At 42.6% G+C, this 14,050-nt stretch overlaps 1 protein-coding gene across 1 annotated transcript in view; it reads right to left on the reverse strand.

Annotated features, from left to right (window-relative positions):
• Positions 1-14,050, reverse strand: part of CFAP57 (cilia and flagella associated protein 57) — a 62,223-nt gene that overhangs the window by 19,278 nt on the left and 28,895 nt on the right. The window contains exons 10-12 of the mRNA XM_074221658.1: positions 11,079-11,252; positions 10,108-10,269; positions 8,282-8,437 (exon numbers count right to left, since the gene is read on the reverse strand). Coding sequence (XP_074077759.1) covers positions 8,282-8,437; positions 10,108-10,269; positions 11,079-11,252 — 492 coding nt within the window. The remainder of the gene's footprint in view (positions 1-8,281; positions 8,438-10,107; positions 10,270-11,078; positions 11,253-14,050) is intronic.

The following is a 14,050-nucleotide window of genomic DNA, read 5'->3' on the forward strand; positions in this document are numbered from 1 at the left end:
AAACTCCCAAGTATTTTACACTGTCTGAGGTTACTTTGGGATTTCTCTTTCTAGCTCTTCCTGCTGGTTCTTGCTAGACATATATAGGAAAGTTGAGGATTTATGGGGGTTTATTTTATAACCTGCAACTTTGCTAAAATTGCTAATTGTTTCCAGTAGTTTTTTTAGATGATTTCTTGGGATTCTCTAGGTAGACCATCATGTCATCTGCGAACAGTGAGAGTTTTGTCTCTTCCTTCCCAATTCTAATTCCTTTAATTTTTTTTCTTCTCTAATTGCTGATGCCAACATTTCTAATACAATATTGAATAGTAGTGGTGATAATGGGCACCCTTGTTTCACCCCTGATCTTATTGGGAATACCTCTAGCCTCTCCCTATTGAGTATAATGCTTGTTGATGGTTTCAGATAGATACTGCTAATTATTTTAAGGAACAGTCCATTTACTCCTACACTCTCTAGTGTTTTTAATAGGAATGGATGCTATATTTTGTCAAAAGCTTTTTCAGCATCTATTGATATGATCATATGGTTTCTGATAGGTTTGTTATTGATATAATTGAGTATACTAACAGTTTTCCTAATATTGAACCCTGCATTCCTGGAATAAATCCTACTTGATCATAATGTATTATCCCAGTGATGACTTGTTGTAGTTGTTTTGCTAAGATTTTATTTAGGATTTTTTGCATCTATATTCATCAGGGAAATAGGTCTATAATTTTCTTTCTCTGCTTTAATTCTTCCTGGTTTAGGTAACAGTACCATATTGGTTTCATAGAAAGAGTTAGGCAGAGTTCCATCTTTCCCTATTTTTCCAAAGAGTTTATATAGGATTGGAACCAATTGTTCCTTAAATGTTTGGTAGAATTCACTTGTGAATCCATCAGGCCCTGGAGATATTTTTTTAGGGAGTTCAATAATGGCTTGTTGAATTTCTTTTTCTGAGATAGGGTTGTTCAGGTATTTAATCTCTTCTTCATTTAACCTGGGCAACTTATATTTTTGTAAATATTCATCCATTTCACTTAGATTATCAAATTTATTGGCATAAAGTTGGGCAAAATAATTTCAAATTATTACTTTAATTTCCTCCTCATTGGTGGTGAGTTCACCTTTTTCATTTATAATACTAGCAATTTGGTTTTCTTCTTTCTTTTTTTAATCAAATTGACGAGAGGTTTATCAATTTTATTGGTTTTTTCATAATACCAACTTTTGGTTTTATTTATTAATTCAATAGTTTTTTTTTTGCTTTCAATTTTATTAATTTCTCCTTTAATTTTTAAAATTTCTAATTTGGTATTTGATTGGGGATTTTTGATTTGTTCTTTCTCTAATTTTTTTAGTTGCATGTTTAGTTCATTGCTTTCCTCTTTCTCCAATTTATTCATATAAGCATTTAGAGCTATAATATATCCCCTGAGAGTTGCTTTGAATGAATCCCATAGGTTTTGGTATGTTGTTTCATTATTATCATTATCTAGGATAAAATGGTTAATTCTTTCTATAATTTGTTTTTTGGTCCACTCATTTTTTAAGATGAGTTTATTCAGTTTCCAATTTGCTCTGGGTCTATATCTCCTTGGCCCTGTATTGCATATAACTTTTATTGCATTGTGATCTGAGAAAGATGTATTCACTATTTCTGCCTTCCTGCAGTTGATCATTAGGTTTTTATGTCCTAGTACATGGTCAATTTTTGTATAAATTCCATGTACTACAGAGAAAAAGGTATATTCCTTTCTATCCCTGTTCAGTTTCCTCCATAAGTCTACCATATCTAATTTTTCTAACAATCTATTTACCTCCCTAATTTCTTTCTTGTTTGTTTTATGGTTTGTTTATCTAGATCTGATAGTGGGAGGTTGAGGTCTCCTACTAGTAGAGTTTTGCTGTCTATGTCTTCCTGTAGTTCTTTCAGCTTCTCCTCTAAGAATTTGGGTGCTGTCCCACTGGGTGCATATATATTCAATATTGAAATGACTTTATTGTCTATGATACCTTTTAGGAGGATAAAGTATCCTTCCTTATCTCTTTTTAACGCTATCTCTTTTTGCTGCTGCTTTGTCTGAGATAAGGATTGCTACCCCTGCTTTTTTTACTTCAGTTGAAGCAAAATATATTTTGCTCCAACCTTTTACCTTTACTCTATATGTATCTCTCTGCTTCAAATGAGTTTCTTGTAAGCAGCATATTGTAGGATTCTGGTTTTTAATCCACTCTGCTATTTGCTTACGTTTTAAGGGAGAGTTCATCCCATTCACATTCAAGGTTATGATTACTAATTCTTTATTGCCCTCTGTGCTATCTTTCCTCTGTTTGTATTTTTCCCCCTTTCCCCCCCTTTTATCCATATTCCCCAGTATTTTGTTTTTGAATACCACCCCCTTCAGTGTGTTTGCCCTCCTATATCACACCCTCCCCTTTCTTTCCCCTTTCCCTTCCCTTCCTTTTGTTATTTCCCCTTATTTCCCCCACTCCCCTTCCCTTTCTCTGTTCCCCCCTCCCCTTTTCCCCCTTTAATACTTGAAAAGTTAGATGTTTTATAAGTTAACTGAGTATGTGTATGTTGACTTTAAGCCAAGTCTGATGAGAAGATTCAGGTGTTTCTCCTCTGCTCCCCTCTTCCCCGATATTACCATAGGTTTTTTGTACCGCTTAGTGTAATGAGATTTGTCCCATTCAATCCCCTCCCTCTTCCCGTTTCTTTCCTGTCCCCCTTTTTAGGGAGGTAGTGTATTTTTTTTTAGATCATTCTATCTAAGTCATAGAAAATTCTTAGTGTCTGTCCCTTCTAGTTCAGTATATTCTTTTGAATAGTCAAAATTCCTGAGAGTTATTAGAGTCTTTCTTGCAAGTGTGGCTAAAGCCAGTTATATCCCATTAGATATCAGTCTCATGGATAGGTCATGGATGTCTATCATTTCTGGCTAGGTATATTCTCTCTGTTAGAGTTACATTTCTCAGGATTTATGAGACCCCCCCCCCATGCTGGGATATAGCCAGTTTCAACTTACTGGATTGCATTTTTTTCCTTTTACCCCCCCTTTTTTTTTTACCTTTTCATGTGTCTCTTGAACCTCCTCTTTGATGTCCAAATTTTCTGTTTAGCTCTGGTCTTTTCATCAGAAATTTTTGGAATTCTTCCATTTCGTTAAATGTCCATCTTTTTCCCTGGAAGAGAAGACTCAGCTTTGCAGGAAAGTAGATTCTTGGCTGCATTCCAAGCTCCCGTGCTCTTCGAAATATCTCATTCCAGGCCCTTCGATCCCTTAAAGTTGATGCAGCCAGGTCCTGCGTGATCCTTACTGTGGCTCCTTGATATTTAAATTGTTTTTTTCTGGCTGCTTGCAGGATTTTCTCTTTTATCTGATAGTTCTGGAGTTTGGCCACAACATTCCTTGGTGTTTTCATTTTAGGATCTTTTTCTGGTGGGGATCGATGTACTCTTTCAATAACTACTTTGCCCTCCAATCATGGCAATTTTCCATCACTAGATCCTGTAATATTAAGTCCAGGCTTTTTTTCTCTTCAATGTTTTCAGGAAGTCCTATAATTTTCAGGTTGCCCCTCCTCGATCTATTCTCGAGGTCAGTGGTTTTGTTGATGAGGTATTTCACATTTGCTTCTATTTTTTCTATTTTTTGATTTTGTTTAACTGACTCTTGCTGTCTCATGGAGTCATTAGTTTCTGTAGACTCCATTCTTTTTTCGGGGGAGGAGTTTTCTTCATTAACCTTTTCCAGTTGGTCAATTCTACTTTTGAAAGAGCTTTCCATTTGACCAATTGAGGTTTTGAGAGAATCAATTTCTTTTTGCATTTGCTCATTTGAGGATCTGAGAGAATTATTCTCATTTTGTAATTGTCCAATTGATGATCTGAGAGATTTATTCTCCTTTTGTATTTGTCCAATTCTACTTTCTAAGGTTTTGTTTTCTTGTTGCAAGGTATTGTCTCCCCCAAATTTTCCAGTTGATTTTTAAACTCCTTCCTTATTTCTTCAAGGAAGTCTTTCTGTGCTGGAGACCAGATTGTATTCTCCTCAGATGTTCCAGGTCTCTCTGGGTTGGGGTCTTTCCCTTCCAGGAATTTTTCTATGGATCCACCTTTCCCCTGACCCTTCTTCATTATGCTAAGACCTTGAGTTGGGCTGGTTCACCTGGGCTTGGGATCTCTAAAGGCTTTACTGAGTACAGTTTCTCTGGCTGGCCAGTAGGAGGTGCTGGTTGCTTTCTCTGGAGTGTCTGTGACCTTGGTTTCCAGGCCTTCTCCCTTTGCTTGAGGGAGGGAATTGGAGCTATTGAATTCTTTTGCCTTCAATCAATGGTGGGCTTTACCCTGGCCTGAGGTCATGCCTCAGTGGGGCTGGTTCTTTTGCTCACACACCTGGGCCTGAGGCAGAAGTAATTTGCATTTGTTTGAGAAGAGGCCTCAGTGCAATGGAGGCCGTGGGCTCAGAGTTTCTCAGACCTGAGGAGCCCAGGGATGGTGTCCACAGCTCTCCTGCACCAGACCTCTCCCCACAGCCCCTTCCCCAAGCTCCAGGGGGACAGCACCAACACCAGCACCTCTGCTTCCCCGTGGACCCAAGCCCCCTTTGTCCAGCCCCACCGCTGATCCAGCAGGTTGAGCTCGCAGGCCCTCAGACTCCCAGTTCCAATTCAGCTGTTGATCTGGCTGATCCCGGGCTGATCTTCTCTCAGAGCTCAGATTCACCTGCCGGTACTCAGCCAAGGCTGCTGCGGGAGACAAATCCTGAGCTAGATTTTCCTCTCCTGGCTTTTCTTTCTAGATTTCCTGGTTCGGATTTCTTTTAAGAGGTTTGTTTCATGTGATAGATGGGGAAGAGATCAGGAGACTTTAGAACTGTGCCTGTCTTCTCTCCGCCATCTTGGCCGGAAGTCCTGTTCTATTGTTTCTTGTTGATATTTCCTGGAGTCATTAGTTTTTACTAGCCAACTTCTAATTTTTTAAGGATTTATTTTCTTCAATTAGTTTTTGTACCACTTTTCCATTTGGTCAATTCTACTTTTTAAGGAGTTCTTCTCTTCTTTAATTAATTTTTGCATTTTTTCCCGTATGTCCAATTTTGCTTTTAAAGGAATTCTTCTCTTCAATGAATTTCTGTGCCTCTTTTTCCATTTGACCAACTCTGCTTTTAAGGTGTTAATTTCTTCAGTATAATATATATATATATATATATATATGTATATATATATATATATATATACATATATATATATATATATTTTTTTTTTTTTTTAGGTTTTTGCAAGGCAAATGGGGTTAAGTGGCTTGCCCAAGGCCACACAGCTAGGTAATTATTAAGTGTCTGAGACTGGATTTGAACCCAGGTACTCCTGACTCCAAGGCCGGTGCTTTATCCACTACGGCACCCTTCAGTATATTTTTTTTCTTTTTTTTAAATTTATTTTTATTAAAGATATAATTTGAGTTTTACAATATTCCCCCCATCTTGCTTCCCTCCCCCACCCCCAGTGTATTTTTTTAACCAAGTTGTCAACTCCCTTTTCATAATTTGCTTGCCTCATTCTCATTTCTTTTTCCCATATTTCCTCTACCTTCCTTATTTGATTTTTAAAATTCTTTTTGAGCTCTTCCAGGAATTCTTCTTGAGTTTGTATTCCCTGAGGCTTGGCTTATATCTTCTTTGACATTGTTGTGGTCTTCTGGCTTTGTGTCTGGATCTTCCCTATTATCACTGGTGCTTCCACTGTGGTATTATGTAACAAGAGGTGTGGTCACTGCTCTACTGGCAGTGATTTTTTTCTCAGAAAGGGACCTTCTTTAATTGTAGCCACCAGCAGTAGCACCCCTCCTGGTCCTGGGACTATGACCAGGACCCCTGCTTTCCTGTAGTTACAACTGTTCTGTCCTGGAATTGAGACTAGGGTTCCCACTTCCCCATGATGACCATAAACACTCCTCTCTACCCTGGAACTGTGTCCTGCTCCCATGTCATAAGTGCTACTGCTCCTTTTAGCCCTTAAACCAAAATGAGCTGGGAATGCTGGGTTTAAAAGGTCCAGGAATGTGATCATGGGCAATACTACTGGGTTCTGAACCCAGAGCCTGAAAGGGGTCCCCAGCAATCTCCTTTTGACGAGTTATCCTGTCCCTTCCCCCTCTCAACTGTGAGTCAGAAAGCTCCCAAAAGCTGCTGTACCAACAATGCAGTCAACCCCAAGGCATTGCCTGGACTAGGCTTCCTGGGTCCACCCCTATCCCGGGGAGACAGACCTTTCTTGCCACTGACTTAAGTTCTCTTGCCCTGGAATATTGTTTCCTTTGATCTTTTGTTGGCTCTGTTGCTCCAGATTTGATGTGAAGTGCTGGTCTGAGTTGTTCAAGAGGAATTTGGGAGAGCTTGGCTGAGGGCTTCACTATTTCACCATCTTGACTCCACCTAAATCAGATGACTCCCTTTTTGTCAGGGAGAAATGTTAAACCTTTCTCTCTGTCTTGGTGGGGATGAGCCCAATGCTTTGTTAGCATCAGATAGATTTTTATATGAACATCCAGATCCACTAGCCCATTTCACTATGCCAAAACCCTATCTTAAGACTGGCATTGCCTCATAGCTCTAATTATGTGCCTCCCATTAAACTGAGCTTTAAGGATGCTAGTCAGAGTCTTAGCTGTCATAGTCTCAGCTTTCTCCTAGATTGCCCTAGATTCACTATGTCTTGCTGGAAGAAGATGAAGGGGTTAGGAGGATTCAGGGGCTGAATTTGATCTCCAGGTTCAAGCTCAAAGCCTTTAGTGTTTTCTATGAAGCACAAGGAATTTTATACTTACTGAATCCAAATGACACTGGTAAAATTGGAGGCAGTTCCATGAAAAGCAGGAGCTATTAAGATGCTTTTTTTTTCTTTAAAATTTAAGGTAATGGGTTAAACAACTTGCCTAAGGTCACACAGTAAGGCAATTATTAAGTGTCTGAGGCCTAATTTGAACTCAGGCCCTCCTGACTCTAGGGCCAATGCTCTATCCATTGTACCACCTAGTTGCCCCAACTAAGGTGCTTTTCAATGGACCCACAGAACTTGCTGCTGTCCACATACATCCAGTGACTTACACAATTCCCTCAGACTTAAAGGCCATACTCACTGCCCCTTGGGAGTGATAATCATGGATTTATGGCTAAGTAGAACCATAGTGAGCCTAAGTGAGCATCTATTATATATCAGTTGCTCCTCAGGTTCTTGTGTTGATCATGGGTTTTCAATAAAGAATTTTTTTTGTGTGTGGACGTCAAATAATCTAGTATTCACAATATCCTAGCTGTAAGCCTTGAATACAAAAAATGCTGTGATAGTAAATAGTAAAAGGTAGTGTCAATGTAACATATTTGGGGGGCAGCTAATTCAATAACTTCAAATTGATAAGGAATTGTTCTTAATGCTCCTGGGATATTTTGGGGCATTTTTTGACCATAATCAATGTACTGTTTTCTTGTAAATGTTGATAATTATTTTTTTGAGTGATGTAAGCTGTGAATGCCTCATGCCAAGTGCATATCCATGTAAGAGGGGAGGGGCTGATGGTGAGCTCTTCCTCTGGTAATAAATATGTATGCATTCTATCAGGTTTGCACCAGGGAGGAGCCTGGGGAACCACTCTGCTGGGGAGCCAGCACTGATAGGTCTTGGAATCCACCACTTCACAACTTTGTGGAGGGGATCCAGGTTCAGGCCTCCAAAGTCTTTGTTTCTTCTTAGACCTTCAGTGGGAGCTTGAGGGGAGATAGGAGTTTTCACTTGTGCTTTTCACAGCTCTGGCTTTGGCAGTTTGCTTTTCATTATGGTTTATGTCCGGTGCATGCTTGCTCCCCAGATTTTGCTCTGCATGTTTCTTTTTGTGGCTATCCCTTCCAGGGTGGTTGTGAGAATCCAATGAAATGATATTTGTAAAGTGCTTAACTGCCCAATTGGCACATTCTAGGCCCAGTCTTCCAGTGTCATTCCACAAAGGTGGTCCTGAATCCCTTCTCCTCCACTTTCCCCCTTTCTCTAAATATAATTAGTCCCTTAGAGGAGGGACCCTCTAGTTCCTGTGTGTTCAGTGCATATTACAGCTTAGTGGTATGCAATATGCGATTAATAAATGCCTGGTCCTCGCCATCTGTTCCAGGTTTGTGTAAAGTATAGCTCCTGGATGCCCTCCACCCTTGTTTCATCTCATTGGTGAAGCCCATTCTCCTCCCTCCCAGCCCAGGAGGGGTGAGTGTGCCATTACTCAGACGCACAGACAGACCTGGTTCTTTGTCTTCAGAGATTCCATCTCTTGGATGAACTTGTCAGTCAACTCCTTCATCTTCTCTGTGTAATTCATGTCCTTTAGCCGCAGCTGGTACTCGTTCTCCATCTTCAGCTCTTCCACACGTGTCTTCAACTCTAGCATGATCTGGGCCTGCAGAGGGAGAGATTATAGTATTAGGACAGGCTGCACCAGGCAGTGAACCCTGCCCATGTTGGCTAGTCTCACCCCCAGTATCAGGAGCAGTGGGTGCCCATCCCATGCTGGCTCCACTGAAGAATTAGGAGAAGCTGCTGAGTCTACCTTTGCCTCACCTTATTCCACCCAGGTGTCCCTGTCCTCAGCTATCTCCTCATGAGCTGGTATCCTCCTCTCCTCCCCTACACTAGAGTGACAAGAAGGGCTACCTTGAAATCCTTGCTGGGTCCCTCTTGGGGCCTGGCACATGGCGGGTGACCAGCAAATAATTTTTCTTTAGGTTTTTGCAAGGCAAATGGGGTTAAGTGGCTTGCCTAGGGCCACCCAGCTAGGTCATCATTAAGTGGCTGAGGCCAGATTTGAACTCAGGTCCTCCTGACTCCAGGGCCAGTGTTCTATCCATTGTGCCACCTAACCACCCCAATAATTTTTATTGGATGGGGAAGTGAGGCCCCAAGGCTGGGATGGGAAAGATCCTGAATCCCCCAGCACTCAAACACTGTACATAGGTTGTATGTGATCAGGTGTGGAATAGAACAAAAGAGAGGAAGGACCCTGTTTCTTCCAGAGGATAATTTTTCAGAGTCCCCTCCACATTTCTTCTGCAATGTTCTACTTCACTGGTGGGAATTGTCTGGATATATTTTCCCAGCCTCAGTAGTGTTCCCCAAACAGAGCCTTGCACCTAATGAAGGATGGGGAAACCTGGCCCAAGGCAGGGCCACAGTAAAAATGACACTTGTGGATAGCTGTTGTCATAATTCTTCTGTTAAAGGAGGTTAATTCCTTGGCATCACAGGAACTGCCTTTTAAAAAATATATTATTTAAAATATTTTTTCATTTAACAAGTATTTCTTTTCACGCCCTTCTGTTCCCAAGTCCAACACTTGTAACAAAGTGTCTTGGGAAAAGGGAGAAAATTATCAATCTCTACACCCATTCCTGGTCTAGGGTCAGGAGCCTTTTGGCAGAAGCTCTGTCCATCTAGGTATGGCCTTGCCCTCTTTTCCTGCTGGGCCTCGGTTGGCATGTGCCCATATCTCCCATGGCATCTCAGAACTAGCCAACTCTGACCCCTGGATTCCCAGGACAGGGTGGATCCCTTGTTTGTAGCAACCTCCTGGGGGGCCCAGGCAGGCTTGTCATACAGCAGCCCACTCTCAATGTTTTCAGTGCCCCACTACAGTGTAACCTGAGGATCTTGGAACTTTCATAGAAGGCACTCTGGCTCTTCTAAGACATCATTCATACACTACACACACCCATCCCTTCACATACTACATGTGTATGTATGAATATGTGTGTAGATAGATACACACACAGACACACACACAGATAGACACATACATATGTACACATTACATCCTTAAATCTAAATAAACAACAGGACAGTAAGTCCAACCCTAACCACTCTAACCACTCACACTAACCAGTCAACTCATCTGGCTCCAGCATGCCCCTGCCTGTTTGGGTAGACCAGCACCTACAGAGGGGTCTCTACCCAGCTCCTGGGGATACTCCCATGGCCTCCTGCACTTAGTTCCAACTTGTGCTCCCCCTCTACCACCCATGACTTGCCCAGGAGTATGTCCAAAGGACAGAAGAGCTAAGCCCCATCCCTTACCTTCTCTTCCATGTCTGATTTCGTGACCAGCACCTCCTCAGCAAAGCCCACTTCCCGTTCTCTCTTGACGCCCCGGCCATCCTTATCAAAGACCTTCCAGGTGATGAGGCAGCCATCCTCACTTCCGGTTAGGAGGAATTGGTCATCGAATGTGATGGTCATCTAAGGAAAGAAGGACTGGGAATGGAGAGGTCATGTGGATCAGGGTCTACAAGGGCAGTGGAGGCCACACTTCTCAGTTATGTCCTGCCTTTATTCTCTCCTAGAAAAACAGGACCCACTCTGACTTTTGGATGACAAGGGAAGTTCTCTCCAGAGCCCCAATCAAGGAAAGGGCAGGACAGGGCTTTCAGAAGCTTTTCTTCAGTTTCTTATCTCTAAACAAGGGAATATCCTCTTTGGAAATCAAAAAGAAAAGCATTCCCAAATATTCATGGCTATGCCAGATTGATTGTACAGGCTGATTGATTGGTCAGCTCTAAAGGAAGGAGAAGGGTAAGACCAGCAGTAGTGAGAAAAACACAGCTCCTGCCCTCGGCTGTCCACCCTTGTCACATTCACCCTAACTCATGAGTCCACTTTAGGTACAGGTTCACCCTCATCCTCAGCCTCTGCACCCTCTGGATGCTGACTGAGCCTTTTCCTAGGCTCTACCATCTTAGAAGGGCATCTCTAAGCCCTTTGTGGAAGTCTTTAATCCCAATTTAAGAGCTGCCCCATGAGGGTCACTCCTTGTGATCTGAGAGGTCATTCGTTGTCCCATTAGGTGTTTTGTGTCTCCCATAGGAGCTCCCAGCAGGGGAGATTTCTACAAGTCCTTTGAAACTGCTTAACATTTCCTTGGCAGGTGTCCTTTAAAGATACCTGAATGATCATTAAATCTTTACTACCTTTCTTCATGGGAAGTAGGCCAAGAAGAGATGGGAGAAGAAGATACTCTGAGGAGGGGAGGGCGGGAGGGCCCCTCTTACCTTGGTGACAGGCCCAGCATGGGCTTGGTACTCATTGAATTCCTTGTTCAAGGGCAGGGGGTACTTCATGGATCGGATGGTGCCCATTGAGGTGCCCACAAACATCATGCGCCCAGAGTGGGAGATAACCAGGGCTGTGTAGGTGACATCAAAGGCAGATACTTCCCGAAGCACCTGGGACACAGAGAACTCTCTTCAGGCCCGAAGCCCTCAGAGGTGTCCCACTGGGAGGGTGTCACCAGGTGTCACCCTGCAGCATCCACCCCCCCAGAGCTAGACTCCTGCTGCCTGGGGCTCACATCCTGTTCATCAGGTAACAGTGGCCAACAGGAGACAGCAAACTCCAGCAGGTGGATGCCCATCTGCCTACTCCTAGTCCCCAAGGGCAGCTAGATGGTGCAGTGGACAGAGTACTACTAGCCTTGGATTCAGGAAGATGGGAGTTTGAATCTGGTCTCAGATACTTGCCACTTACTAGCTGTGTGACCCTGGGCAAGTTACTTAACTCTGACTGCCCTGCATCCAGGGTTATCTCTAGTTGTCCTGATTCCTATCTGGCCACTGGACCCAGATGGCTCTGGAGGAGAAAATGAGGCTGATGACTTAGCACAGCCCCCCCCCCCCCACTCAAATCTAATTTGTGTGCTTGTCATGTTATAATCTTCCTGATGTTGTGGCCTTCTTTGAAAATTAAGGATAAGGGGCAGCTAGGTGGTCCAATGGACAGAGCACTGGCCCCGGAGTCAGGAGGACCTGAGTTCAAATCTGACCTCAGATACTTAATAATTACCTAGCTATATGACCTTGGGCAAGTCACTTAACCCCACTGCCTTAAAAAAATTTTAGGAAAAAGAATGCAAAAATGAAGGATAAACATTATTACTCCTGGTCTCCTCCTCCCAACTCTAGCCTGCCTCACTCTGTAGGTGAGGGAGACATAGAGTCTAAAGTCAGGTGACAGAGGAAGGAGAAAGTGAAGGAGGAGGCAGAAAACTGTTCTGGAGAGAAGACATAGCAATGCTCTGCTGCCTCTCCCTAGCCACAGGAAGGCTTCACAGCCTCCTTGGCTGGCTTTCTCATTGTTGGGGTGGGGGGTGGGGTCCTCCAAGGCTCTGTCCTGAGTCCTCTCTCCTCTCTACATCTTTCACTTGGTGACCTCATCAGCTTCTATGCATTTGATTTTCATATCTAAGCAGATGAAATCAATATATCCACTGGTGGGATTCAAATAAATTAACATCCGGTTCTCTGCCATAAGGACTGTTTTAAATATACAAATAGATGTAACAAAAGTAACTTAATATTTCATGCATTTAATACTCAAAAAAGAACAATACAATTTAATATTTCATGCATTTAATACTCAAAAATGAATAATAAAAGAGATACACAAAACTATTATCTTACAGTATGCAACCGTATCCTCATGGAGCAAAAGCAGCCACATGACCATTGCAGTCGATGGTGGAACATGAGCAGAATCAAATTCAGTCTACCTATTCTAACTCTTTTTCTTCTCCTTCTGTGACTTCTGAAATGGGTGCTAAGATAGGCCTTGAAATCTATACTGCTAACGGTTCATTGTGTCCCAGCTTCCTATTGGTCTCACCATTCAGGGAACACCAGTACACTCCTTCTCGGGGGAATTTTGGGTATTAAATGCATTAAATGCATTAAATTCAGAGTGGAAACAAATGACTGCTTGTCATTCCCGGTTATTTGGCACTTCCCCCCCCCCCCTTATGTTATATGTAACAAAAATGAGGAAATTAAAATGTAATATTTCATCCAAGGTATAATGAATTTTAAGAAATGAATAAATAAGTATTACAAGCATAGTTTACCAATTTTTTTCTCCTATGGATGGAATAAACACTACTAAGGGCGCTTAGAAAACACCATTGTGCAAATGAATGTTAAAAAGAGTAAGGAATATAAATCTGTGATTTCCACATTGGGCAGCTGCCCACCTTAGAGAGAACCCTGATTACAAGTGTCATTAGGTATCAACATAAAATCGAAACCATGGTAGTTGATGAAATCACCAAGTGAGAGGTGTAGAGAGGAGAAAGGAGGGCTCAGGACAGTCTCAGGGACCACCCCCCCCCCCCCCGAGTTCAGAAGCCAGCTAAGGAGCCTGAGAAGCCTTCCTGTGACTAGGGAGAGGCAGCAGAGAGTTGCTATGCCTTCTCTTCTAGAACAGTTTTCTACCTCCTCCTTCTCTTTCTCCTTCCTCTGCTGCCTGACTTTAGACTTGTGTCTGAATCCCACCACTGAATCTATCTATTTATTTAAATTAGATTTAGGTGAGGCAGAGTCATGTGAAATCATCAGCCTCACTCTCTCTTCCAGTCACTGGAGCCCAGTGGCAAGACAAATCAAAACAATTGGTGATGGCTCTGAGGCAGTGGATGACCTTGGTGTCTTTGGGGACTGATCTACAGGATCTGCTTCTATCACCTTCATGGACCATTGAAGCAAAATGTTCTCAGTGCCCATTCTGCTAGGGGATGTCTTCACAGGTTTGGGGTAGATACCCCCTACACTGGTAGGTTTGAGGCCCATTGGTTACCCTCAATCTGATTTAGTAGGACACAGCTGGCCAAGACGCTTTTCCTGGGTGTGACTGTTGCACATGCTCTAGAAGCAGGTAACAGCCCTGAAAAGGGTTTGGCGAGCCCTCCCACCAGAGGTGGTACTCCTCCCTGAATATCCACTACATTCTATGATGGAAGGAGAAGACAGGTAACTATTGACTTGGCTCAGGGATGAGCCATGCCCCTTTTAGTCCTTAAATAGAAAAATGTGTTCTAACAAATTGGTCAAATCAAGGATCAGCTCTAAAAAGGATGACTTCTGGCATCAGGGTACAGAATCACTCCTCACCCTTTGGGCTGTTGGGTGGGTTGGGGAGTGGAGAAGGATGGGCTTTCTCTCTCCTCTACATCCCATCAATTGTACTGTCTTGGAGT

The sequence above is a fragment of the Macrotis lagotis genome, chromosome 2 (assembly GCF_037893015.1).
Source record: "Macrotis lagotis isolate mMagLag1 chromosome 2, bilby.v1.9.chrom.fasta, whole genome shotgun sequence".
Taxonomy (NCBI): domain Eukaryota; kingdom Metazoa; phylum Chordata; class Mammalia; order Peramelemorphia; family Peramelidae; genus Macrotis; species Macrotis lagotis.